This window comes from Astatotilapia calliptera, chromosome 12, assembly GCF_964374335.1.
Source record: "Astatotilapia calliptera chromosome 12, fAstCal68.1, whole genome shotgun sequence".
In the NCBI taxonomy this organism is placed as follows: Eukaryota; Metazoa; Chordata; class Actinopteri; order Cichliformes; family Cichlidae; genus Astatotilapia; species Astatotilapia calliptera.
In genome coordinates this window covers 28,724,474-28,751,351 of record NC_137433.1, presented here as the reverse complement: position 1 = coordinate 28,751,351, position 26,878 = coordinate 28,724,474, and the positions used below count along the sequence as shown (strand labels likewise).

Below are 26,878 nucleotides of genomic sequence, written 5' to 3'. Positions count from 1 at the left end.
TACTGGTGTTGGCCAGAAGGGTCGATGGTGCGATATAGCAGCCTCGCTTCTGTCAGTCTGCCCCAGGGCAGCTGTGGCTACAACTGTAGCTTGCCTCCACCAGTGTGTGAATGGGTGGATGACTGGGTGTGTAAAGCACTTTGGGGTCCCTAAGCGGGACTAGTAAAAGCGCTATACAAATACAGGCCATTTATCATTTATGTACTTTATAGCCTGCATAATTAATAAATATGTAGCTCAATAAGTATAAAATCCAGAAAGCAACACAAACACAAGTCTTACTTAAGTTCGATCCCCGGGCTCTCTGTCCTGGTCGTTGTGTCCTTGGGCAAGACACTTTACCCTACCGCCTACTGGTGTTGGCCAGAGGGGCCAATGGCGTGATATGGCAGCCTCGCTTCTGTCAGTCTGCCCCAGGGCAGCTGTGGCTACAACCGTAGCTTGCCTCCACCAGTGTGTGAATGTGAGAGTGAATGAATAGTGGCATTGTAAAGTGCTTTGGGTGCCTTGAAAAGCGCTATATAAATCCAATCCATTATTATTATTATTATTAAGTTTCACACTGTTGGTTTTTTTTTGTGTAAAATCTGAAATGCCCATGGTGTTGATTTAAAATGTGCTCTGGCACAGTCATAGGCATCGCTTCCTACTGACAACAAGAAAAAAAGCCGGTCTGCACTTTGGGCTGAACCATTTGTTAATGGTGAGTGGGAGGAGGGTAACACTATGCAATATATTCACTTTTAGAATTTATATTCAGGGTTAACTGTAGCTAGGCTCAAAGTGTTAATGTTGTCTTATTTTAATAAACACTGTCATATACAAAACTAGGGTGGCAGTTAAGGTGGCAAGGGAACATTTTAGGGTGGCACATGCCACCCCACGCCACCCTTCTAGATCCACCCCTGGTAGTGCTCTTTTTTTCAAGTTATTTTACACAAAGCTTATTCAGCGCTTTCATTCTCAACCACTCCCACCTAGTAAACATCCACTTGCTTTAACAGTTTGTTGACTCTGACTCCATCCTAGAGTTAGAGTAGCCCAAGCTGACATCAAGTCTTATTTTCTTCATAAGCTGGTAATAATCCTCATGACAAATAAAATGCCATACAGTGCAAAATTGGTTCAGTTGACCTTTAACCTTCAAGCACACGTATTAATAAGCATGAAAAAAGGTCAAATGCCAGCCTCTCACAGTCAGTGTTTATAAGTCTTATGAAGACCAAATCAGACACATAAACAGCAGCACACTGATTACAAGTTAAAAGACATTTCAACTGTGCCTGTATATCTTCTTTACAAGTGGTACAGTAAATAAAATATAAAACTAATACTAAGGCAGTGTTGTGATATTGTAAACACCCTTTGATTAACCATAAAAAACAGACACCACAGTCAAAAGATTTAGGCTCTGCCAAAATGTAGCTCCATGTGATGTCTCCGGTCAAGAGTCTGTTGTATTATCTCGGTTGTTTAGACGCAGGCTTTTATAGAGGAGGCCAACTTTTAGCTACTTCCTGGTGCACAGATTCAGGTAACCACTGGCAGTATGCAGTAAGCAGAACTGGAGGAGGAGAAAAAAAATTCTACAATTAGATGACAAAACAACTAACCAAATCAGAAGCAAACTAACAACATTAATGCTTACATTTCTCTTCAGTCTTCCAGACAGAGTGGAGTGCATCTCTGCAGTCAACTTTCTTTGACACCAGTACTCCCAGGAAAGCCTCTGTCCTGGGCTGCAACCTAAAAACAGCAAAGACATGACAGTAAGAGGAAAAAAAAAAACTCCTCGAGATGCGCTGGTTTATGGAGTAAATGAATTAAGAAATGCAGTAAAAAGGGATTAAAAGTGTGTGTGAGAGCACCAACTTACTTTGCCCATGTTTTCAGCATGATGGAGGGGTTTGAGAGCAGGTGACTGCTGTGTTTCTTTAGTGCAGGACAAACCTGATAACCATACAAAGTACACATTACAGTGAGTGAGATAACTGCTCCTGGCAGGTTTATTAATTGTGCAGCCCTTGCAAGGTTTCCCGTGTTTTTAATTGATCTATTACTGTTTTTGTCACAAGGATAATTATGCAAACCAAATGGATTTACGTCCCTATCCTCACCTATGATCACAAACTTTGGGTAGTGACTGAAAGAACGAGATTGTGGATACAAGCGGCAGAAATTAGCTTTCTTAGAAGGGTGGCCGGCCTCCCTCTTAGAGATATGCTGAGGAGTTCAGCCATCTGGGAGGGGTTCAGAGTAAAGCATGTCCCACCAGGAGGACGAAACCGGGCAGAACCAGGAGAGATTATATCTCTCGGCTAGCCTGGGAACGCCTTGGTGTTCCGCCGGATAAGCTGGAGGAGGTGGCGGGGGAGATGTCTGGCTTCTCTACTTAGGCTGCTGCCCTCGCGACCCGGCCCCGGATAAGCGGAAGAAAATGGATGGATGAACTACAGGAAGGATTGCTCAGGATAAACAAAAACCAGTACCTGTCCCTCCAGAAGAAACTTGGCAAACAGCTTGTAGCGCTCCAGGCCCTCTGGATACTCCATCTCCACTGCAGGCAACTGCCAACCCACACGGACTACAGGAGGAACACAGCAGTTAATCCACTGTAGGCAGAAAGAGGTTTCAGCTCTAGTGCTCGGCTGTGGAGAACTCACAGAAGGTGCTTGAACGGTGGCATCTGATGGTGCCGGTAGAAGAACAGAACCACGGGGACGGTGACTCTAGCGGAGAGCCAAAGTGACAGTACTGCGGGAGAAACTGTGGGACCCACTCTGCTTCAACAGCTGAAACACCTGACAGGAATAAAGGAAAGGCATCAGTCTGCAAATCTTGTTTCAGTAACCCAGCGCCACTTTGTCCTTTAATTAGGGATTAAAGAAGGAAGATATTTAGAAAATAGGTAAAAATGATTAAAAACAAGCATGTAAGCAGCCATACAATCAGGACTGTGCCACAGACTATAAAAGATGGACCTGCAGATTCATGCAGTAACAACCTTTTAATCACAAGGTAGTCCCTTTTATATATTCAACTATAAAAAGTTGTCACACACGTAGGAATCAGACACATCCGGGCAGTCAGTTCTACATGAATTAAGAGGACACATGTGATTTTATTCCCTTTCAGTCTCATTTACCTCTCATGTACATCTTGCTGGTCTCCATGACCTCCTGGTAGACCACAAACTCTGGCAGCGTTTTGAACAACGCAGAATTTGGATGAATGAACACAGGCTCATCCATAAGTGGCGTCTATGAGCAAAAATGGATAAAGATGAGGATGTGAAGAGACCCATAACACAGTATATACTTCTAATGTTCAATTACAGACCTTGTATGCATTCTTCCATTTCGGGTCCACCAAATCCTCTCCCTGGGCACGCCTCGCAAGATGGTCTCCGAGACCTGCCAGAACAATCTGCCGCAAGCAAACCACCTGGTGCTCCGTCGGTGGAGTCATCTTGGGATCCACAAAGACCCCCACCTCTGGACACACAGCGTTCACTGGGAGGAGGGAAGAAAAATGACTTGCAGCTGTGTTTCAGAGGCAGACATGTTGATTATCTGAGTTTGCTGTGTGCATGTACCTGCATTGGTAAGTTGTCCTCTGAGCTTTCTGATCTCCACCATAGCTTTATACCTCAGCCCACTGTTCTCACAAAACCTGGGAGTGCAGCCAGCAAATTCACAAGCACCAACAGCACCTGGAGACACAGGAATGCAAGTTATTAACATATGTAATATATTCAAGCAGTACATTTTTTTAAAAGGCTTCATGGACCCCAGTTAAATCTGTCTCTGTAAAAATTATTCTAATGAAGAGCCTCCTGCTGTTTCAGCTTCACCTCAAAATTCGGCTTGTTGCTAAAACCTTTAAGGAATTTATGGTTTTGGAGCCATACAACACACTAAGCATGCAATCTAACAGACTGCCTAAAACACTGTTGTACAATACTGACCACTAGTGCAACTTGAACAAAGAGTAAGCTCACCCAGCATAATCATGAGGTCCCCCAGCAGGAGCGAGGCTCCTTGCCCAGCCCACAACCTCCTCATTTGGGTCAGCCGAGCTCGACGTTGGTTGAGCTTGGAGCTCTCATCTTCACTACGAGCAGGTCTGAGGAGAGAAACAGAGGAAAAGGAAAAAAAATTATAGCTATTAAAAATAAATAAAAAATCATATATATACGGCTCGAAAACAGACTGAGCTTGAAGGGTATTTCAAGATTTCATCCTACATTTAAAGTTAGTCTCATCTATATGTGGTGATCTGCTCCTCCAAAGCATCAATTTTTACACTTTTCTCACCTGTCGAGGTCTTCAAAAATTTCCCGAACTGTCATGGCTGCTACCACAGCGATGACGTATGGCAGACAATCCTGCTGCTTCCCGAGCGCTAACATTTTAGCGTAACGCGGCGCCACGGGGAACGACGCCATCGCTCTGCCCAGAGGGGTGATGGGACAGCTCAGCTTCGCTCGCTGCATGTCTTTCAACCTTATAAGAAATAAACAGTTTACAAGTTTGCACAAGACTGTTTTATACCTTTTCACTTTTTCTAAACTGTAGTGAGTGATTACTCAGTGTGTTCAAGAAAGTTTCTTCCTGTTAAAAGGGAGTTTTTCTTTCCCACTGTTGCCAAGCGCTTGCTATAAGGCGGTTGTGTGATTGTTGGGGTTTTCTCTCACAATATACACACAGGCTTTTCCTTACAATTTAGAGTTTCTTGAGGCGACGGTTGTTGTGATTTGATTTAAATAAAACTGAATTAAACTGAATTTTATGCTTTTATTAAAGCAGAAATCCTGATAATGCTCAAGTGTCCATTTAAACAACATTGAAGGCTAGCCACCAGCTAGGAGCTAAAACGCATGAAAGTAAACTGAAACGTACAATATCAATACCTGCAGGATTCTGCCCAGTATAGATTTCATTTTAATTTTTTCCATGTCTCTATGCAGGAGCCATCTTTGAAGTAAAACCACCCTTTTAATAAATATATTTTGTGTTCTAAGAAAAAAAGGGGACTCATCAATTACACTTAAATGGAACAGTAAAAATTTACCTTCCAGTACACGGAGGCTCTTCCAGAGCTCCCAGCGACACTAATAACTGCTCTGCTGCAACAAGAACCTCAGTAGAGGGAGGTGTGGGAAAAGGAAAATTGACCACCTGCAGAAAACACAAAATATGACTCTGGTTAAAACCCTGTTATCACAATTTTGTTCCCCTTTAAGACAGCATTTCAGATTTTACTGACTTTTTCTATGTTGAGATCTTTCATCTGTAAAACCAGGTCCTCCACAGGCCTGCGAGTGATCTCCGCCTCTGAGAACAAAGCGAAGTCTCCAAACACTGCAGAGGAGTACAACCTGCAGAAACAAGGAGAAACTGTGGTGAAAATCCATCCATCTATCCATCCATCTTCTTCCGCTTTATCCAGGGCCAGCCACCTCCTCCAGCTTATCCGGGGGAACACCAAGGCGTTTCCAGGCCAGCCGAGAGATATAATCTCTCCAGTGTGTCCTGGGTCTGCCCCGGGGCCTCCTCCCGGTGGGACATGCCCGGAACAAAAACCCCAGGAGGCACCCAGGGGGCATCCTTGTCAGATTCCCGAACCACCTCAGCTGGCTCCTTTCGATGTGGAGCAGCAGCGGCTCTACTCTGAGCCCCTCCCAGATGGCTGAACTTCTCACCCTATCTCTAAGGGAGAGGCCAGCCACCCTTCGGAGGAAGCCCATTTCCGCCGCTTGTATCCGCGATCTCGTTCTTTCGGTCACTACCCACAACTCGTGGCCATAGGTGAGGGTAGGGACGTAGATCAACCGGTAAATTGAGAGCTTCACTTTTACACTCAGCTCCCTCTTCACCACGACGGACCGTCCGCTTCACTGCAGCCGCAGCACCAATCCGTCTGTGATCTCCGGCTCCCTTCTCCCATCACTCGCAAACAAGAACTCGAGATACTTGAACTCCTCCACTTGGGGCAGGATCTCATCCCCGACCCAGAGTGGGCACTCCACCCTTTTCCGGCTGAGAACCATGGCCTGAGATTTGGAGGTGCTGATCCTCATTCCCGCCGGTGAAAATCCTTGTTGTGTAAAAAAAACAAAACAACCAAAAAACAAAACAACCCTCTCTAATTAGGGTTTTAGGGTTACGTAGTTTAACAGCACTGACCGGTAGCAGTGTCCTGGCTCGGTTCGTCCCGCTCTGCCAGCCCTCTGATTGGCTGAAGCCTGTGAGGTCCATGTGACTTTAAAGGAAGACACTCCGGTCACTTTGTCGTAGAAACGCTTCTTAACTCGACCGCAGTCCACCACATACTTGATCCCGGGAATGGTCAAAGACGTCTCTGCCACGTTGGTGGCGATGACACAAAGACGAGTGCCGGGAGGAGGAGGCCTGAACACCTGCAGCCAAAAAGAACGCATATACATGATGTCATCATAAAAGCATCATGTGACTCCAAAACTACTGAAAAAAGTCTGAAAAAGAACTCAAAGGGTGTATAAAGCTACATTTTGTTTAGAAAAGTCAGTAAACTGGAGCTTTTAGTTTTCCTAAACCCTTCATTTTGCACATAAACCAAATGAGCAAAAAGCACTTATCCCTACACTATAAATAAAACTGTGATGGCTATTTACTAAAAGCAGAAGCTACTGAGTGGCTGCTATTAGAAATTATAGTGACATGCACTTTAAATCAGAAAGTTTAGACTTTAAATTTTAAACTCAGTTCAAAATAAAACTACAGAAATCTGCTGGGAAGTAAAGATTTCTTTAAAGTATTGTTTTATGATGAGTCTGACTGATCAGAAGCAAAACCAAAACGTTTATTTTACTTTATCGCACAAGCACCGGCACTTCTCTTGTCATGTATGATTTTTTTTTTATCAGTTTGTTCTGTGATAAGATATTAATCTCACCTTAGCCTGCTGCTCTGGGGCCAGCAGAGAGTAGAGTGGGAGGACATAGAGCGGTATGGACGCGTCCGCCTTTTCCTCTACGGAGAGGAAACAGGGCAGAATTTGTAATGTTGCTCATCTGAAACGCATCCACCTGGACTGGAGATTTATTCAGAATGGCTTACCTGCATCAGCAGGATCATCTCCAAGGTCAAGATCGGAGTCTCCATCCTCCTCGTCTCCGATCCCTGCCTCTCTGTCCTCATCACCTTCATCCACTGGCAGGGCGGAGTAGTTATCCAAGTCGATTCGGGGTAGAGACTGGAGACAACAGTTAAAACACTTCTGTTCAATATCTGTTGAGGACTGAGGTGGACAGAATATATTTTTTAAAAAGTTTACTTACAACAGTCTTCTTCTGTTTGGCCTTTTTGAACTTCCTCATTGCCTCTGAGGTTTCGGCTTCCTCATCTTCAGCTGGATACAAAACTCAAGTAAATACACAGAACCACAGTCCCAGCTCAGATATACGTCAGAGTTTGAGGAGGCCGACCGCTCACCTGTAGCTGTGTCACCCTTCCTGAAGGGGAAAGCTTTCCTCAGTCTTCTGCAGAGACTGTGAACTTCAGCCTGACCAGTCAGAAACACCAGGATACCACCTAAAATGCAAAACATGTTATAAAAGAAGTGGAGACTGTATCTGTGGAAAGACTGAACTCTAACTGCAGTTTACCCGAATGAGACACACCACAAGTCATTTTTACAGGCAAATACAGAAAACCACCTTGGGTAGATTTGAACCCAGGGCTTTGAGATGGCCTTACGTGAGTCGCATGGTCAGCCCCTTAAAGAGGCGCCCCATCACCCATATCCTCAGTTTTACTTTCATCAAAATCCCCCTCTTTGTTCACCACTTTCTGTAGTAAATAAATATAAACTCTAAAACCTACCTGGAGGCAGCATCCGGTGGATTTTGCAGGTCTTGTGAAAAGCCTCTCCAGTGTAATCCTCCAGCGGGGTGCGTTTGTTGAAGTGGATAGTTACCGGGAACTGACGAGCATCCACCTTGATGACGGGAGGAGGCGTCCGAAACAGCCGCTGGTTTTCTGTGAAGTCTTCAACCCGCAGAGTAGCGGACATGATCAGGAGCTTCATAGGCATACCTTTCTGCAGACAGATGGAGGAGAAACGGAGAGGTTTTTATAGAAACAACCCCCTTTTTTTCCCGTAAATTGGAAACGTTAAGATATTCCCACCTTGTTTCTGAGGGGGACGATACGAGACAATAATCCGATGAGGATGTCGGTGTAGACGCTCCTTTCGTGTGCTTCGTCGATGATGATTGCGCTGTATTTCTGGAGCAGAAAATCCTGCAACACAAAATAGTCTGTGACAAAACTGGAGACAATTGAAGTAACACTAAATCCATGCTTGTTTATCCCTTTACTGCTTCTTCAAAGATGGGGAAAAATAACATACTGCAAATATTTTTTGACCTTTAATTCAGAACACAATTCAAAAACTATTTGTTACTACTGGTTAATACAAATAACATGGAAGTGAGGCATTAACTTTCCTCATTAGAACTGATTTAATTGGTCCAAACTGATGAAATCGTTTGTGAAAAATGAAAAAGGCCGAGTCATCCACCTGGCTGATCCTCCACCTCCATCCTGTTGTCATATTATTTATTAGGTGACCCAGTAGAAAGCAGATGATACCTTCTGAATCTCCTTCAGCAGAACACCGTCTGTCATGAACTTTATCTTTGTGTCACTCGTCACGTTCCCTTCGTATCGAATCTGGTACGACACAACCCTGATAACAGACACACAAACATATAATTAACAACACAAAGTTATACTTTTAAACTGTATGTTTTGTTTTGTTTTGTTTTTTTTAATTACTCTGAACACAGAATGGTTAATTTACTGTGTGGGCAGGTTCATCTCTTTGGCCACTCTGTGGGACATGCTCACTGCTGCTACTCTCCTCGGCTCTGTGATGCCGATCATCCTCCCGCCACTGCAGGAATCAAGAGTGAGCAGGATGACGCGAACTACACACACTTTTTTTCCTCCAATGAAACATTTACAAAGGCAACACCATAAACTGGACAAACTACCTGGCATAGCCGGCTTCATACAGAAACTGAGGCACCTGAGTGGTTTTTCCACTCCCCGTCTCTCCACAGATGACGATACTGGGATTTTCTCTCACGGCCTCCATGATGACCTGCTCCTCTGCCAGAACGGGCAGCTTTAGACGAGCCTCCTGCAGCATCATCGTAATGCAGAATTGATGAAAATGCACAAAAACACCTTTCTAAGTTCTAGTTTGCAGGATGCTTTTACGGTCTCAGGTGCTCACCTGTACTTCTGGTGATCTATCAACAGGAATGAAAATAGCTGGTTCAGACGGCTTCTTCTGAACTTTCTCCTGATCTGAAATCTTCTTCTCTTTCTCTCCATCTTGCTCCACCTTCACTTCATGTTTGGTCTCCTGACAGACAGAGCTGGTTTCCTTACATTCACTCATATCTGTGGTGTTACTAACTTCATCCTCCTGCTCATCTTCATCCTCATCAGATGATGTGTCCACATCACTGCTCTCTTCTGCCTTTTGTTCTTCTTCATCATCATCATCTTCCTCCCATTTTCTCTTCCTGTTTGCTCCGCTGACGCTGCTGATCTTTGGGCCAGAGTCTTCATTCTTTACTTCATCTGCTGACCTGAATAAAAAAAAAGAAGACAAGATGCTTTTACTCCACCTTCTCCACCGAGAAACAATCACACATGTTCTCCGTCTTGATTAACACGTTGTGTTGTGCTCTTACCGTTTAGCCTGGTAGAGCTTTTCTCCTGTTCCCAGTTTGGAAGTGGTGTACAGCAGCTTCAGTTCGGATTCTGGAAGCTGCACCTCAGCCAGTTTGGCCAGGATCTCTGCTCTCTGGACAGAAGAGAGAGCAACATGTAAACGGCATGTGAGCTTGACTGTTAAAATTCAGCCCTCAAAGAGCAGAGAGTAATATAAAATATCACTATTATAATAAAATATCACTACAACACAATAAAAACATCCATGTTTCAGTGCTGATAACAAAACAACGATAACAACAAACTTTCACCTGATTCAAATCTTTCAAGCATATAGCTCAAATTACTTTAGAGAACAAGCTAAGCTACAAGCTACAGTAAATATAAGGACAACATCGTACTGTGCTCAATACTCAGCTTCTATATCTAGAGTCAGAGTACTTATCGGCACATAACACATATCTGCTCCACTTTACTGAGGAAAATCAAACATTTTCACATCTTCAGGATCAACTTTGACTTCACTTTGATCATTTTAAAAACCAAATCATTAACTTTCTTTCAGGACTTTAGAAACAATGGATCACTGTCACTAAAGTAATCAGTCTAGTTATTAATGTCGACATGAAATAGAAAAACCTCACAGAGAACTAAACGTACGAAGATTCCTAACCTGAGCTTTCTTCTCCTTGCGCTCCAGGACCTTCTGCAGCTCCTTCTTCTGCTTCTTGGTGAGGGGCTTCTTCTTGGAGATTGGTGGCAGCGAGGATTTATTCTTCTTGGATTTGCTGGATGGGAGGACCAAGGCGTTGCTCTCATCTACACCTTTCAGTATGGACCCATCTGATTTATACAAACAGAAGAGTCAGGGTCACAGAATGCACGACATGCAAAGAGTCAAAGATGTTTTCTCCTCTTGATGTTTTCCTGCTACCTTTGAGTTCCACAACAACTTCTGTCTTCTCTTCATCTGCAGATGGCGGAGGGTCACTTTGCTGTCGCCCCTTCCAGTTGTGTTTTTTCCTTAGTTTTCCCATTTTAAACTTAAGTCTGTAGGTCAGTGAATAAAAAGCTATGAACCCAAAGCCACCGGTTATAATGAGAAAGACCAAAAAAGTCTGAAACACTGCTTGCTAAACATCGACAGCTAACAAGGTAACTTTATCGTTAGCCTAAAATTGTTATTAACAGAACCGATTAAAAGTTTGTGAACACCTCCAAATACAAACCTTCTTATCTGAACAGCTGCATTTGACTTTAAACACCTGGATCCAAAAACTGAAGCAGTGCACTAACCTCACGTGTAAACATTTAAGTGTTCATCAACCAAACCGGTCCGTCGCTAAAATTTGACTCCGTAGGAACGTTCCGCTATAGAAAAAGTTCGACGTCCCGTTGTTTAGTGATCCTAACTAAAAATATTGTTTATAACCTAAACTGTATAACCTATAATATTTTTTATTTATTGATTTTTATTTAATCAACTCAAAATACTTACATTTAAATGACGTATAAGGGTCCTTTTTGTCTTATGGGGTCAGCCAATATCAGATGGCAAAAAGCTTATTTTGATGATAATGATTTGGTCCGATTGATGTTTATTTGACGTACGAATGCAAAAATCTTCCAAATTGTGATGTAACACATTTGAAGTTCTTCTGATGGCACATTTTAAAGCTGTATTTTGGTGGCTCTAGAGAAAACATGGGTGCCAAGAGAGAAACAGGACGTGTATGAGGACTCTGTTGAGATCGCAGGGTGAAGGCTAGTTTCAGGGGGTATTTGTCAAAGAAGGATAGCAACAAGAGTGAAAGGGAGGGTTTAAGAGATGGTAGTGAGACCTGCTGTGATTTTTGGTTTGGAGACTGTGAAACTGAGAAAAACACAAGAGATGGAACAACTCAGGTTGAGAGATTATGAGACAAGGGTTAGAGAGATATGGCTGAGATGGTTTGGACATATTCAGAGGGGGGATAGTGGATATACTGGACAAAAGATGCTGAAGATGGAGCCAGGCATGAGGAAAAACGGAAAACCTCAGAGGAGGTTCATGTATGTAATGACAGAGGACATGTAGAGGGTTGGTATAATAAATAAGGATGCTAAGGAAGCAATGAAATTTGTAATACAATTGTGAAAAAAGTGTACAATGTTTTGAAACAATTAGAAAAAAATTTAATCAAACCATTTGTTTTGTGCTTAAAAGTTACACAAATATGACAAAACATCAATCAGAATAATTTCTTTTGCTTTGTTTTCTTACAAATTACACAATGTATGAATGCAAAATGGCAAAAGACATCATGAGATTTGCCCTAAAATAAAGCTCAAAAGAATAAACAACTTGAAATGGCCCTAAACAGATACAAATAACATATCTGCCCTTCATTTGGTCTTCAATTATGCTTAAATCCAGATAATAACAACACATGGATTATTATTTTATTTAAAAATCATAAAATATGATTTTTAAATAACATTTTGTAGATAAATCAGGTTTCATACATCATTTGATCAGATACGTGTAAAGAGCAAACACAATGATATTATTAACACGTTAGTTTATTTACTCTCAGATAAAATAATCTTTGTTTTTGTTTAGTTCATTTTACAGTGGTCTACTGTGGTCTGCAACTGGACATGTGACAAATTAAAGGGGGAAAACTGTATCCAAGCCTTTCAGATCTAAAATCTTCCTCACGAGTTCTCTCCTGAAACGAAGCTGAAACTTGGTGTGTTTAATATATTTATGTTTCTACATATCTGAATATATTTATTTTCAGGTTACTCCTTCAACTTGACACCTAAACTTAAAATCACAGTGACAGAGGTTTCATCCCTGGTGTTCAAATGCTGATCAGCCCTTCGCACATCACGGCTTTAAAGGCATGTACTCGTTCTCCCTCTGACCATCCGCGGGGTTAAAGCTCTCCTCTGTTATTCTCTTTGCTTCTTTAGACACCTTCTCGAACCTCTTGAGGAAGAAGACGAGAGCCACGAGCAGAGCCGCCTGCACGACCACAAATACAAGCAGACACACCTGCGAGGCCAAAGCCAGGTCACAGTACCAGTAGTGGCAGGAGTCCAGCACCTCCTGCTCAGTTAAATACGCCACCAGCCGACCTCTCAGTTTGGGTGGGGAGCTGCAGTTGACGCCCACGTGTGATGTGCTGCCAGCAGGTTGGCGCAGCAGCCAGGCTCGCAGATAGAGGACGCCACAGTCACACGCCCAGGGGTTACCGTGAAGAGAGACGGAGCGGAGGGAGGTCAGATCGTCCAGGAGCCCGTTAGGGAGGGTGGTCAGCAGGTTATTGTGGAGACGGAGCTCGGAGGTCCCAGCAGAGAAACTGGAAGGCAGCGAAGAAGCTGTGAGAGATCTGCTGCTGCAGTCCACCTGGCTGCCGTGACAGGAGCAGAGATGGGGACAGGCGGAGGACCTTTGACCTCCAAACAAGAGGAGCAGACACATGAGCAGAAACTCCTTCATGGTTCCTAATCACTGCAGAGGAGAGAGGAGGAATCAAGGGTTAATTAGAGTGAGGTGAACTGTAAAACTGCCCTTTGTATGTATCGTGTGAAACAATCTCTTCACTGTATATTATTGAAGCCATGAAGATCATTAGTGTGTTTATGCAAAACTCATCATGCGCTGACATAAAAAAAAAGTCAAAAATCCACATTGTGCAAAAAGATAAACTCTTCTAACTTAAGGCAGTAAAGCCTGCATAAGAGCTGCTCAGATCTAAAGGGTTGGACTGATGATGGATCTTTAGATCTGATGCCCACACCAGTGCCAGAGGGAAAAAATCAGACATACATGAGCTTATGGGTTTTTTTTCTATATAACATAAATGTAATTTGGAAGTTCAAAGAAAAGGATTATCAGCAAAAACAGAGCCAGCAATCAGTACTTATGGTTTATTTTACTTCAGACCAAAGGTTATTTAACTGCACAAGGAGACGCACATGAACCGAAAAAACTCTGAGCTGCTGCCCCATGGAGGAGTGTAGTCCTTGTATAATGTGTGCAAACTGAGTTCAGTTAAAAGACAAAAGAAAACAGGAGCCAATCGGTGAAGAGAAAATCAGGAAAGGACACAAGGTAACAGAAACGAGGCGTGGATGAGTGCGGAAGGTTTTGGTTTAAATATCTTGAAATTGCGTCTTAAAAACTCGATCTTACTCAGAAGGAACTCAACATTTTGAGATAATGATTCGAAAACTAGAGTTACCTCTGCCTGTCATTGTTTGTGTGTCACAAACAAGTGTCCACTGCAAACTCATATCTCAACGTAAATGATCAGAAAACACAAAGTCTCGGTTCTGTTGTGAGGCTGCAGTTTTGTGTTGTTGTAGCTAAAAATGCATTCATGTGTGCAGGTGTTTTCATTTTACTGGTCACAGTATCTGCTTTGTATTTGATCATACATTGTTTGAGCAGTTTGTCCTGATTAATATGACATTAGCAGTAAATTTCATGCAGACTTTATAAAACATGTAAAACTGCATGTGATGTATCCATGATCTAAAACTACGTCATAATTTATTTAAACAAATTTAACACATAAACATTACAAAATGACCACATATGTTTAGAATATGGTAATAATGAGGTCATCATGTGTACTCATAAATAACAAATTTGTACGTTTTACAGGATAAATTATTAATTTTGGATAATTTTAGTCAATTGCATTGACATTTACAGGAAACACCTCCCTGCTGATGACAAGCTGCACAACCCCATTGCTGTTTTCACACATTTATACTAAGTACATTACACTGTAGAGTAAATGAAAACAGAACACAGTAATTACATCAACTATCAACTTTAACTTTAAGAGGAATAAATTAAACTGATGATGTCACAGCAGACCTGAAAAGTCTAAACAAGGTCTGAGGAGAGTCTTTTACCTTCAGTGCGTCGCGTCTTCGGGAGATGACTCTGTTTTTTACAGTTGCTCTCAGAGTGTGTGCTACTGCCAGCTGGCTCTCACTGATAAAGACCGCTGTCAAATTATGAGCTCAGGCATGCACACGCCTGTGCACATGCACGCACAGAACATGCACACCAACGTGGAAAACATGCCACCCGCTATGTTTTGATGATTTAAATCCTAATAAAGTTCTAAAAAGAGCTGTAAAAAGATTTTCTTTATTTTTAAAGTTTGAGTATTTTCACACAGTAATCGATTGTCGGCCTTTTATTGAGATCACATGAGGCTAGAAATGTTTTTGTCACAAAACGGCCGGAGGCTGAGTACCAAAGATCAAACCCACATGCAGAGAACCCAAAGCGGAGGCTGAGGAAAGGGTTTAACAAAGTTTTATTAACTAACACAAGGATGATGTTTACAATGGCACTTGGCTTAAGGCTTGACACATGGGGCGTGAGGGTCTTGGCCAGGAGAGAGGGATAAAGCAAGGAGGCCCAAGAAAGCAACGGCAGCTGGCTGGTGATTAGGTACGCATGTGCAGGTGGGAGATGGAAGCGTTGAAGGAGAGGTGGTGCAGCCCGGGTGGGTTTGGTGGTGTGTGTCAGCTGTCCTGAGCGGTGAAGGTCCCGTGGTGGTGTAAGGGCAGGCAGGTGAGGCAAGGAGATGATTCTGAAAGCAGGCGGGTTAACCAGATTTCCAAGATGAGTTGTTCAGTGTGATGGAATTCCCAGGAGTAAATAGGCTAGTTGATGAAATGGCGAGGAAGCAGTGTCAGCAAGCAGCTTAAATCTCCAACCTAATTGCTTCAATCAGCTTCAGGTGAGGGAGGCTGTAGGCCCTGCCCATGGGTGGATACCAGGGAGGTCCAGACCTTCAGCGGAATTTTACAGCCACACACCCAGACCGTGACAATTTTTTCCCCATCATGACATAAATGGAGAATTTAATGTGAGGACAATAAAGTTTTTAATGACTTATTTTCACTCCACCCCACGACCCTCTAGACTCTTCCTAGTTCTGTATAGCAAACTACAAACATGTATTAAATATGTGTAATAATTTGAAGTGTACAATTCTTTATAATCTACTTTTATAATTTTATAGTTTATGTGTCTTAATGCACGCCAGACATGGCATGTATTAAGTCTAATATTAAATATTCCATAAGGAGCCAATAAGGAGCACATAAATGCTGAAAAATCAAAAACATATTTTTTTTCTTCTGTTTTAAACTGTCTGACAGCGGTTACGTACAGTCATGTGCAAATAAAGATATTCGTAGGACTCAGTGTTGTTGAGGAATTTTGGCCCACTCTTCTTTACAACACAGTTTCAGTTCATAGAGCGTTCGTTTATGCACAGCTTTCTTAGCTCCCACAGCATTTCTGGACTTTCACTGCACCTTTACAACACCTTTATTCTTCTGTCGTATGACCCATTTTCAGCCAAGCTTCAGTTCAACTCTAGAGTACTTTTGATATTAGGGGAGTTCATGACTGACTCAATGAGTGCAAAGTGCCCAGGTCCCGTGGCTGCAAACCAAGCCTAAATCATCACACCTCCATCACCGAGAACTTGTCATTTGTTCGGATGCAGCTTTGCACATCTGAGCTGTGCCACGTTCTTTCCTGAGAGAAGAGGCTTTCTCCTGGCAGCCTTTCCAACCAAGACCATGCTCGTTCAGTCTTTTTCTAATTGTACTGTCATGAACTTCAACATTGACATGCTAACTGAGGCGTGTAGATTCTGAGATGTAAGTCTCGCGCTTGTTGTAGTCTCTCTGAGCAGTGAAACCCCAGTTTGACTTTGGGGTGTTTATATGCTTAAAAACAAATCTGAGGAAGTTGTAGTGATCTTGGATATTTCTGTTTTATGTTCATACAGCCCTTCGGAGAAGCAAATTGCAATTTTACTCCAATTAGTTTGCAGATACAAATCAGTAAGACAAAACACAATTAACAAACAAATGATTAGATTGTGAATTCTTTTGAATTATTTTAGGTTAAGAAAAGACATTTCATGCTACTGAGCTGACTAAAGCAGCTAAAATTCACTCTGTCACCACAAGCATTCAACATTATCACAATAACGAGTGCTTTTACCTTTATTAAAACACCCTTATTTTCCACTGTGACACTTAATAATAAAATAATAATATAATAACTGAGCTCTTCTGAGATATTTCTCTCCTCCCATATCTGCTTGTGTATTTCTGGGCTGCCCAGCAGGAAGAAGATGCCGTGCGCAGTGCAGAGGAAGAATGGCTGCAGGAGATAAATATGAATCAGCAGATCAAGTCCTTGCAGCAGCTTCAGTTCTGAGTACTGCTGCTCGGACTCTGACGTGAGGGCGTGAATGAGGATATCGTGCGAGTCTCCTAAAAAACAACACTGAAGCGGCGAGGCCAGACTGACGACAAACTGGGGTTTATTTGTCACACCTTTGTAAATGGGACACAGACTGAGCTCACAGCCTTCAGGCAAAAATATGTACAGCTCATCAGTATCAGAGACTACACACACACACACCTACACACACGCTCTGTCATACTGTGGACACACAACTTTGGTGGCATAATTCACTTCCAAGAAGAGATATTTAAACAGAAACACAAAGTAGTGGCTCCTCGTTACTGATCCTGTAGTGGTAACAAAGCATCCTGTAGGCCACGATCCATCAAATTCAACAACAGGGCATCGGCTAAAAAGCGGTAAAAATAGGCCCACAGCAGCATTTAGCGGATATGAGTAATGACAACATGCTTGCACATGCACCCTGCACTGCACAGACTCTCGTTATCTCAGAGGCTCGCCATTCATTGTAGCCACCGGCAAGAAGAGCATTTTCAGCTCATTCGGCACATTAACAAAATGCTGGAAGAGGAGCAGAAGATTTTCACCGGCAAATAAATGCCAAACAAATGTATTTTTGAGTAAATGAAGAAGAGCTAAAATCAGATTTTAGTAGACGTAAATTCACTGTGGTACCTTTTAAAGGAGTTTTATGGATGGATACCTGGTAATATTAAAGGTAATATTAAAGAAAATGTAATGATCATTCACACACCGAAACACACCATCGCATAATAAAAAACAATATCCATGTTCAAAAATCTAAACATCACCAAGAACCTACGTTTCATTACAAAATATGTCGCAGCAAACACCCTGACATTAAATCCAAAAAGTTTAGCACTGCATTTATAAATTAGATACACTGATTATTAAATTATGTGTTTATATCTTATATGTTAGGACCACAGCGAGGGGCTCAAAGTGGGAGATTGGATAGTTTCAGAGGAAAAAAAAACACCCTCCAGGCAAACAAACTATACAAAAGCACCAAACTGAAGATTAATGTACAGCCAGAGTTGCCACTAACGCTTGATAACCATGTTCAAAGTCTGGAGGTCTCACTGTCGTTAGGGAGATAAGCAGCAGGTGGCGCTGCGGCACATCACTGCTCTTTGTCGTGCATCTGCTGCTGCATCTTGTTCAGCATCTCCTGCATCCTCTTCAGCTGGAGACAGAGAGGAGAGCAGATTAAAAACTGTCATTTTAAATATTTTGCTGGCACTTTGGTTCTTTGTGTGTCGTTTTACGCAGCAGACATTTTCACATCCTCAACAGAATACAACAAAATTGTAACATGTTAAATCTTATTATGGCGCACATATATTCAATTACAAGTCATAACAGTTTGTGTTTAATCATATATATATTTTTTAAAAACAACAACAAAAGTTGCTTGGTACCTCCTCATCTTTCATTTTGATCAGTTTCTCAGTGTCCACATCTGGAGTGGACAGCGGTAGGATGGGGATCGGGCTCTCCATACGGTTGTCCTGAGCCAGTTTACTGAGAGATGAAGAAAATGGAGAGAAAACATCAGCATCTATTGAAGTTGTTTGCTACACGTTTGCACGTGCTCACGCTTTCATTCCTCACGTACCTGGTCATCTCCTGTATGCACTGCGCTCTGTAGTTTTCATAGTGGACGTCGCAGGTTACGTCTTTGAGGTCGTGCATGTGGGAACGAATCAGCATGTTCCTCAGTTTCACAAAGTCACAGTGCGATTGGTTTTCCACTGCGCAAAGAAATACGCATCATTAACTTTATTAATCCAGTCAAGACATGCAAACTATTTCAATTTACATTCAGGCTGAATAAAGCTGAACAGACGTGGAATATTCGAGTGTGCATACCTTCGACGATCCCCCAGGGGTACAGCCTTCCCCTCACTCTTTGTCCACGAGCTTCCACCACTGTGTTACTGCCAATCACAGCGAACGGGGTGCACTCCTGCAGAAGGAGACGCGAGGAAAGGTTGTTATTTCAACCCCTCTCTGCTCCGAGAAAGCTGTCTGAGCATGCTGGTACACACTGGCAGTTATACACGCTCACAAAAGACCCCTGAGCTGCTCAAGACAACTGTGACTTTATTTGTTGAGACAGGTAAAAGACTGTTAGCTGTTTATTTTCTCTCCACTGACTTTCTCAGCTGATCGGTGCGTTCATGCTCCAAGCCCGCATCTATCTCCCCTGAGCCGCTGCTGTACTTTCATTTAAAAGGACAGTAAATGGTTAGGAGCCCAAAATTCCACAGAAACACACTTGGGCCTCATGCCATTAAGCCATGCAGGTACATTTAGGTTAATGAACTCACATTTTAAAGGAGATTAGGTGTGTTTTTCCTTATTTTCATTTAGTGTATGTACAAGTAATCCAAGCTTCAGACTCCTTAAAACACCCTGTTTCAGATGTTTTTTCTACTCTTGGCTGTGTATTATGTCAGTAATAGAGGATATTTCAAGCTGTAAACGTGTGTATTAAACATGTGCTTGTGAGGGGCAGCCAATCAGAGATAAGCTGGCTTAACGGGAGGATGGTCTTAAAGGTAAGGGAGCTAAAATGGGTTGTTTAAGACTGAACTTTGAACCATATTACAACATGGTGGAAGAAAGGAGAAGAAAGGTCCTTTTAATAAATTTGTCTTTGAACTTTATCCATACACCATATATATCATTTAGTTCAGATACTTTCTGCCAGCTGAAGGCTTCTCTGTATCACAGGTTTTGCTCAGCTTTCCAAAACGCCATCCAACTATCACACCCACTTCAACGTCTGGCAGCATCTCTAGATCCATCTCCATTTTCTTCACAAAAAAGCTTTTATCACTTTCCATCATGCTGAAATGTGCTCCTGTGTCCTTGTTTGAATCATTTAATACGACCTCTTTTAATGGTTACAGTTCATTAAAAACAAAGGCACAAAACATTGCTGTGAGCAGCTTTCACAAGCACTTCCAACCTGCCAGCTTAACAAGTGCAGATTATCCAGAGGAGCTGAGATATACATTCTGATGCAGCTTAGCCTTTTAGCTGCTTTAAGGAGGAAAAACAAAACTCCATTCACTTCCACTGAATGCAATGGAGGTCCAAGATTTAGAGGCAAATACCTTCGAGTTATTTTCCAGAGTTTTTAACTGGATTAAATAATCTTCCAGAGAACAAGAAGTTTGTTTAGTTTTCCACACCTGACCTGAGAAAGTGACATACCAAATGCTAACTGAGCATAATCCATGTATTAAGGAAGACTGTGACAGTGTGTTGACAGATCTGGAAAGACCTCATGTTTGTTTTATACTATAAAGTTCAAATAGAGGTAATAATTCAATAAAAGGTTAACTTTCTACACTATTCACTGAAACCACTGCTGGTGTATGAGCCTGGTGGTCTGCTCCACTCTGCATGGATGATAGCCATATGGTTTGCATTTTTTTCTCCATGCATTTGTTAAATAAGAAGTACGATGATCTGAATCTGTAGCCACAGGTACAGCAAATCAGTAGCTCACAGGTATGTGAGTCCCCAGACTCACCTTCAGCTCTTTGTCCAGCTGTTTAAACTCCTCATCCTCGTCAGAGTCGCATTCAGGGAACTGGTACACTTTGATCCCAAACTTGTCTATTTCCTCTCTTATCTACACACACACACACACACACACACACACACACACACACACACACACACACACACACACACACACACACACACACACACACACACACACACACACACACACGAGAGAGAGAGATCATATTTCATTCACCAGCCTGCAAAGCAAACATCTTGATTTTGCTGCAGAGCTCCTTGACTCACTCTGTCTTTAAGCTTTTTTATCTCGTTGGGCGTGAGGCAGTCGGCTTTTGCGATGAGTGGAATAATGTTCACTTTTTCATGTAGAGCCTTCATAAACTCAACGTCCACCGGACGAAGCCTGAGCAAGGATAACGAAAGAGCAGGAGACTCAAAATTGTGGCTTTAATCATGACTTCTTTGTGTACACGTGTGTGTGTGTGTGTGTGTGTGTGTGTGTGTGTGTGTGTGTGTGTGTGTGTGTGTGTGTGTGTGTGTGTGTGTGTGTGTGTGTGTGTTATTACCCATGCCCAAATGGAGGGATGAAGTAGAGGCAGCAGTGGACTCTGTTATCCTGGATGTTCTTTCTGTTCAACCCGCTCTCATCCCTGAAATATTGCTCGAACTGCTGATCTATGTAGTCTGTGATTGGCTTCCAGCTGGGACAAAAAAGACACCACAGACCACATTAGCTGCTCTTGCGAGGTCCCGGGAATTCAGTCGAGCAGTCTGAATCAGACACAAGCAGATCAGCGAGAGTCTTATGTTTACCATTCATTGTTGTTCACAGCATCTCCAAACCCTGGTGTGTCCACAATTGTCAGCTTAAGCTTCACTCCTTTTTCCTCGATGTCCACGGTGTGTTTGATGATCTCCACAGTTTGATTAATGCGTTCTGCAACGTGACAGCAATGAGGAGGAGAAGACAAGTGAAGTGGGAGGTCAGTGAAAGTGTACGAGAGCCGATCAACAACTCATTAAATACTATAAATACTATACTTTAGCACTTAAAGTACTTTACACAACATGTCTCATTCACACACACAAATTCACACAAGCACATTTTTCTATGTGTAAATGCTTTCTTACTAACATTCACACTCCAATGAACACATCCAGAGCAACTGGTGGTTCAGTATTTTGCCCAGGGACACTTTCGAAGCAGACTGAATCAGCCAAAAATGGAACGATGGGCATGAGCACGAGTACCCTTATAATTGGGGTGCTATTAAAACAGCTGGCACTCATTCAGCTGTGTTCCCTTGTGTGAAGTTTGTCCTGCTGGCATTAGATTAGGGAGAGGTTACTCATCACTGGGACGCTTGTATATAACTTAGAGTACCCAGAGTTTGTGGTCTGCTGACTGATGGCTGCTAAGCGTGAGTAATGTAACTGACCTGTGTGAGTCCATCTGAGACAGGGAGAGGAAGTAATTGTTGACACATTTAAACACTTTGTTAGACACACTACGTTTAGGGGTGCTACTCACTACTATAGTTTTATGTTGAAGAGGCAGGCCAGCAAGCTTAGGACTTTATTTCTTTGGCCGCTGTTAAGTAGAACAGCTTGTAGGCTTCATCTAGAGATCGCTTTGTGTTTTATTTATTTCTAAACTACTCCATCTGGTTGGTTAATGCTACCTCACTTTCCACCGTCTGCTGGGGTTGTGTTATGGTCCCTCAGCCTCTATAGCTACGTCCAGGTTTTGGTGGCTTCTTGGATCAGGGAAACGACCTTAGCAATCATTCTCTCTCGTTCAGGTCGTTTGGATTTGTTTGAACTTGTTGTTCTTTAGCTTTTGATTTTTTTTTTTTTATCTATCCACACATATCAATCACAACAAAAGCGCCTTGAGGTGACTTTTGTTGTGATTTGGCGCTATATAAAGAAAATTGAATTGAATTGAATTGAACATTTGACTGGGAAACGTGGTCTCTATATTTTGTGACAGATGTCACCAAAAGTTAAGTCTGTCACATTCATATGTTGTTGTTGCACCCAATAAAAAAAACTAAGATTAATTAAAAGAAATTAACACACATGGGGAATTAAAGGTGGGGCTTTGTGAAGTTGCATTAAGTATTCAGCAAGCAGTGGATTCATTATGACTGCTGCGCAGAGATAATAAAGAGACCAAGGACTCACCCTCAGCGTTCAGTAGCTTCCTGTCTTTGTAGAGGTCTGTGAGGAACAGGCTGTTAACAAGAGTGGATTTTCCCATACCGGACTCTCCTGCAGGTCAAACACAAACACACGCACAGACACACAGATAGTTATCCTGTGTGTATATTTAATTATGAGATATTAATAAAATAAACTCAGCTGCCAATTTACTAATGTAGTGCTGCAATAAATCCATCTGCCATGATGACTTTATCAATGAGGATAGGCAAAATATTAGAAACAGCTAAATGGCTCTAAAAACAACTTAAACAAAAACTGGTCCATGGGAATTTATTATATGCCTAAATTGGTTTTAGTTTAGTGTGCCTATTAAATAGGCAGCTGAGTGTAAATAGGCAAGATTCAGCTTGAAACGCACCTGCCACCATCAGCGTGAAGTCGAAGCCTTTCTTCACAGACTTCCTGTGGACCTGGTTAGGCAGAGTTGCAAAGCCCACATACTGTTTCTCCTGGAACACAAAGAAAAGGAGACAGAGGTGTTCAGTGTGTTTATGTTGCACTTTATCTCATCATACGGCAGCTGTCAGGTGTGTTGTGACATCTGCCGGTATCTGAGCTGTAAGTCTCATCATCAGCCCAGAGATGAAACACAGATGTGTTTCTGCAATGTAGGAAAAATTCTTGGCAGATTCATCGGTCGTGAAAATAATTATTGTCTTGATAAATTATTTATCTGCTTGGTCATGTAAAAGTATAAAAAACAAATGCTTGTTTAATTTCCCAAAATTCCCATTTTGTGTCGCAATCAGGATAATCTAAATCCACTAAGCTTAATTCTTCTTCGTCTTAATTTTGGTATTATTTTTTTAGTTTAGTACCGTTAGTTTACCCAGTGTATGGCTGCTCTTTCTCCCTGTTTGGTTTGCTTTTTCTCAGGATCCCATATTTGTGTTCAGATTTGTAAGCAATTATTTCAAGTTTGAGTAATTCCTGAAAGCTGGTGCAGCTTTGCGTGCATCTTATATGTTGGGTTCCTCTCAGCCATGGACTTATAAACAGTAATATATGAGTTATTTTATCAGTGAAGTTGCTGCTTGGGTTATTCTGTGTCTTTTTATAACACACTGTCATGTGTAAGCCAATATGGCTTAAGGGGCTTCATCAGTTACCCAGCAGTAAATACAACATTTAAAATTAGCTCCAGTAAAGCGATGTGCATGATGTGTAGTGATTAACACATTCGCCTTACATGTGAAAGATCCTGGTTCGAGACCAGGCGGAAGACACAAACCCAGGTGCAGGGGTCACGAGCTGGTGCCGAACCCAAGCCGAGATAAATGTGGGGGTTGTGTCAGGAAGAGGATCTGGTGAAAAATCTGTGCCAAATCAAATATGGGGATTCATTATGTGTGGCGATTCCTTTGGTAATAAGGAAGGAGCCAAAAGTATTGTTAGAAACAGCCGTGAAAACCTTTGAATTCAAGTGTTTTTAATCCCTTTTCACAGGTGTATAAAATCAAGGACCTTAGCCACATGGATTGCCTTGACAAACATGTATGTGAAAGAATGGGTCGCTCTAAAGACCAAACTGAATTCCAGCATGGCGCTATAACAGGAGGTCAGTTTGTGACACTTCTTCCCTCATAGACTTACAGCTGATTGTGGAATTTTATTGCAAAGTAAAATTGTTTAGGAGCCACAGCAACTCGGCCTCCTCTGGCATTAACATCAGCACAGAAACTGTGTACCAGGAGCTTCATGGCCAAGCTGCTCCTGCAGCTGCAATATGTAGGCTGCCCAGAGTTTTACAAGAAATATTTTATTTGAAAAACAGTTTAAATAATTGAACTAATCCAAAAAATCACCAACTGACTTTCTATTATTTGACTAACCGAATAATTCACAAGTTAAGTTGAGCTTCAGGCCTACAATAAAACAGCGAAAAGCAAAAGGTCAAAAACAGAGGCAGAAACCAAACAACTGTAAGAGAGCGCTGAGGGAGTGTAATGTGAAGACCAAATGGATCTGGCAGAGGCAATAAAATCACCACAACAGACGGACGAGGTCTGTAATACAGAAAATCTACAACTGCACGGAAAAAACACGTGCAGCTGAGAATAACCAGCATCTCAGAGTTTCCACTAAACACAAAGAGAGCCACGGGCTACCAGGCTCTCGCTGTAACGCACAGCAGTAACTCCAGTATCCCGCTGCATCTGAACGTCATCTTTACACCACAGTACGACACACTGACATGTGTGGACATAAATACACACTCGAGGCCCGCGGAGAGCATTCACGCACGGACAGAAGCTGCATTCAAAGGACCTGAAAAGCTCTTTTTTACTCTGCAAACACACGAGCCAAGCACACAGTCAGTGTACTCATACGCTGTCATAACTTGTCATAGGCATTTCCGAACCCCCCCCCCCCTCGGGTGAGGATCTCATTTATAAAAACACGCGCACACACACACACACACACACACACACACACACACACACACACACACACACACACACACACACACACACACATAAAAGAAAACCCACAAGCTGCGCAATAAGACAAGACACTTGCCAAAGAGCCAGAGGTGTAAGACCGAGAGAACTGCTGAGAAAGCTGCACATAAATCATTGGGTAATCTCAGCTGCAAACCTGACGCTATGTAGAAAAATTGCAAATGGAAACTGAACTCAAACAAATCCACAGAAAGCAGCAAAAACAGCAAACAGATGCTGAAACAGGGTCTACAGGTGTGGGGGTATTTCTAAACTCATCCCGAGCTATCTGCTGCTATTTTTTCTCTTAATATCCGCGTAACTGTCTGATTTCTTTTCCCAGTCTTTGGCTTTTCTTCACACATTTCTTACCATAAATCCAACTCTTTACCTTCTGTCTGGCAGTTCTCACTCGTGGGCACAGCAGCCGTTCCACCAGTTTTTCTTGCAGCATGATGGCATCCATCCTAAACCGCTCCGACACAGACGGACCAAAATAGCCGCTGGTTTCAGAAAGTTAAAAAACAGCCCAGCAGGGAGGCGGAAAGGCAAATTTGAATGCTCTAGACCTTGATAGCTCTGTCTCTAACACACTTCCCTCCTGTTTATGAGTTTTAAATGTGTTCCTCCTGCTCTCCTCTTGACTCCCTTTCTTCTCTTTTCTCCTTTGTTTCTTTATTTCTTTTTCTCTTCTGCCCTACAGCGGTCTTACGCTCCCTGCTCAGACAGGTATGGAGGAATTCTCGCTGAGAAAGAGAGAGAGAGGGAGCAAGAGAGAAGTGGCAATTTGAGGGAGGAAACAAGGGAGGGATGGAAGGAACGAAGGTCTAAAAGAAACTCATTCATTCGGTCTGTATTCCCTCCCCCAGCTCCAACAGTACAAAAATAAATCCTTACACTGAGAGAAATGACTACCAGCTCGCAGAGAGAGAGACAGAGGGGAGAGAAAGTGTACTATATCGTAAGATAAAGAAAAATAAAAGAACGTGTTTGAGCATGGCAGTGACAAAAGTTGCAGTGCAAACAAATGATAACTGCGAGTTCAGGCCTGCAGAGTAACACAATCAGATGATCGAGTCACCTGTCAGTCAAGTGAAAGCTCTGTATCTGCTGCCTTTGCTATTAGCCGAGGCATCTGTGTTTTACTGCAGGTTTGCAGTGACAGACGGTGACGGAAGAGGACCAATACAACGAGTAAATATTCTTCATTTAAACTCTTATGTAAGTGCAGGGATTACAGCAAAATTAGATAGATAAATAAAATAAATAAAAGCACTCCAAAAAATACACTTGTGACTGATATTTCTATCATTCACTCAGTATTTGAATTCTATTCTATTCTATTCTATTCTATTTGAATATCTTGCTGGTCTGATGAGTCATGAGGAGGAAGTTTTACCACATAAATGTGCAGTCTACCTTTCAAAAAAAAAATACTTGTTAAGTTAGGCTAAACATAAATTCTTATAAGGATTCACAACCCAAAAATGAATGAGGGGAAACCCAGTATTCAATGTTGCCATGAGGGAGTCACTGTGATTTTGATGCCTGGCCTGCCAGACCCTTCATGCGTGTTTTTCCTTGGCTGTCTTTACACGTTTCTTCCAGCTACTCTGAGCCAGCTGAGTAAAGAGTACAGTGAAGCAGCTCTATCAGAAAAAAACAAA

General features: G+C 42.3%; 3 protein-coding genes across 5 annotated transcripts in view; all 3 read right to left on the bottom strand.

Annotated features, from left to right (window-relative positions):
- Nucleotides 1-1,191: 1,191 nt before the first annotated feature.
- dhx37 (DEAH (Asp-Glu-Ala-His) box polypeptide 37) lies at nt 1,192-11,095 on the bottom strand. The gene is made up of 27 exons (XM_026186789.2): nt 10,961-11,095; nt 10,666-10,781; nt 10,405-10,574; nt 9,752-9,864; nt 9,286-9,646; nt 9,041-9,189; nt 8,848-8,940; nt 8,637-8,733; nt 8,172-8,285; nt 7,866-8,082; nt 7,476-7,574; nt 7,322-7,392; nt 7,101-7,236; nt 6,937-7,013; nt 6,189-6,421; nt 5,269-5,380; nt 5,074-5,180; nt 4,317-4,505; nt 4,001-4,125; nt 3,596-3,712; nt 3,340-3,512; nt 3,146-3,260; nt 2,664-2,801; nt 2,490-2,584; nt 1,877-1,950; nt 1,649-1,746; nt 1,192-1,564 (listed from the first exon to the last, which is right to left on the bottom strand). The coding sequence occupies exons 2-27, from the start codon at nt 10,766-10,768 to the stop codon at nt 1,488-1,490; spliced, it is 3,453 nt and encodes a 1,150-aa protein (XP_026042574.1). The 5' UTR covers nt 10,769-10,781; nt 10,961-11,095; the 3' UTR covers nt 1,192-1,487.
- A 788-nt stretch (nt 11,096-11,883) lies between these two features.
- Nucleotides 11,884-14,760, bottom strand: gp1bb (glycoprotein Ib platelet subunit beta). The gene is made up of 2 exons (XM_026186792.2): nt 14,646-14,760; nt 11,884-13,230 (listed from the first exon to the last, which is right to left on the bottom strand). The coding sequence occupies exon 2, from the start codon at nt 13,216-13,218 to the stop codon at nt 12,604-12,606; it is 615 nt and encodes a 204-aa protein (XP_026042577.2). The 5' UTR covers nt 13,219-13,230; nt 14,646-14,760; the 3' UTR covers nt 11,884-12,603.
- A 2,318-nt stretch (nt 14,761-17,078) lies between these two features.
- Nucleotides 17,079-26,878, bottom strand: part of septin5a (septin 5a) — a 22,534-nt gene continuing 12,734 nt past the window's right edge. The window contains exons 1-11 of one of the 3 annotated variants that reach the window (XM_026186790.2): nt 25,603-25,974; nt 23,129-23,219; nt 22,732-22,818; nt 21,358-21,481; nt 21,111-21,245; nt 20,830-20,947; nt 20,549-20,650; nt 18,874-18,970; nt 18,620-18,755; nt 18,423-18,525; nt 17,079-18,187 (exon numbers count right to left, since the gene is read on the bottom strand). In XM_026186790.2, the coding sequence (XP_026042575.1) occupies nt 18,125-18,187; nt 18,423-18,525; nt 18,620-18,755; nt 18,874-18,970; nt 20,549-20,650; nt 20,830-20,947; nt 21,111-21,245; nt 21,358-21,481; nt 22,732-22,818; nt 23,129-23,219; nt 25,603-25,677 (1,131 nt within the window). In that variant the 5' untranslated portion in view covers nt 25,678-25,974 and the 3' untranslated portion in view covers nt 17,079-18,124. Of the gene's footprint in view, nt 18,188-18,422; nt 18,526-18,619; nt 18,756-18,873; nt 18,971-20,548; nt 20,651-20,829; nt 20,948-21,110; nt 21,246-21,357; nt 21,482-22,731; nt 22,819-23,128; nt 23,220-25,583; nt 25,975-26,878 lie in introns of those variants that run through there. The other 2 variants (XM_080308825.1, XM_026186791.2) reach the window with 2 other exon arrangements.

Excerpts from the sequence above, each read along its gene's own strand:
- dhx37 (XM_026186789.2), bottom strand. The coding sequence starts at position 10,768 with ATGGGAAAACTAAGGAAAAAACACAACTGGAAGGGGCGACAGCAAAGT. Across the intron at positions 7,393-7,475 it reads GAAGGGTGACACAGCTACAG|CTGAAGATGAGGAAGCCGAA; the intron begins GTGAGCGGTCGG and ends TTTTGTATCCAG. Across the intron at positions 5,381-6,188 it reads GAGCCAGGACACTGCTACCG|GTTGTACTCCTCTGCAGTGT; the intron begins GTCAGTGCTGTT and ends TTGTTTCTGCAG.
- gp1bb (XM_026186792.2), bottom strand. The coding sequence starts at position 13,218 with ATGAAGGAGTTTCTGCTCATGTGTCTGCTCCTCTTGTTTGGAGGTCAA.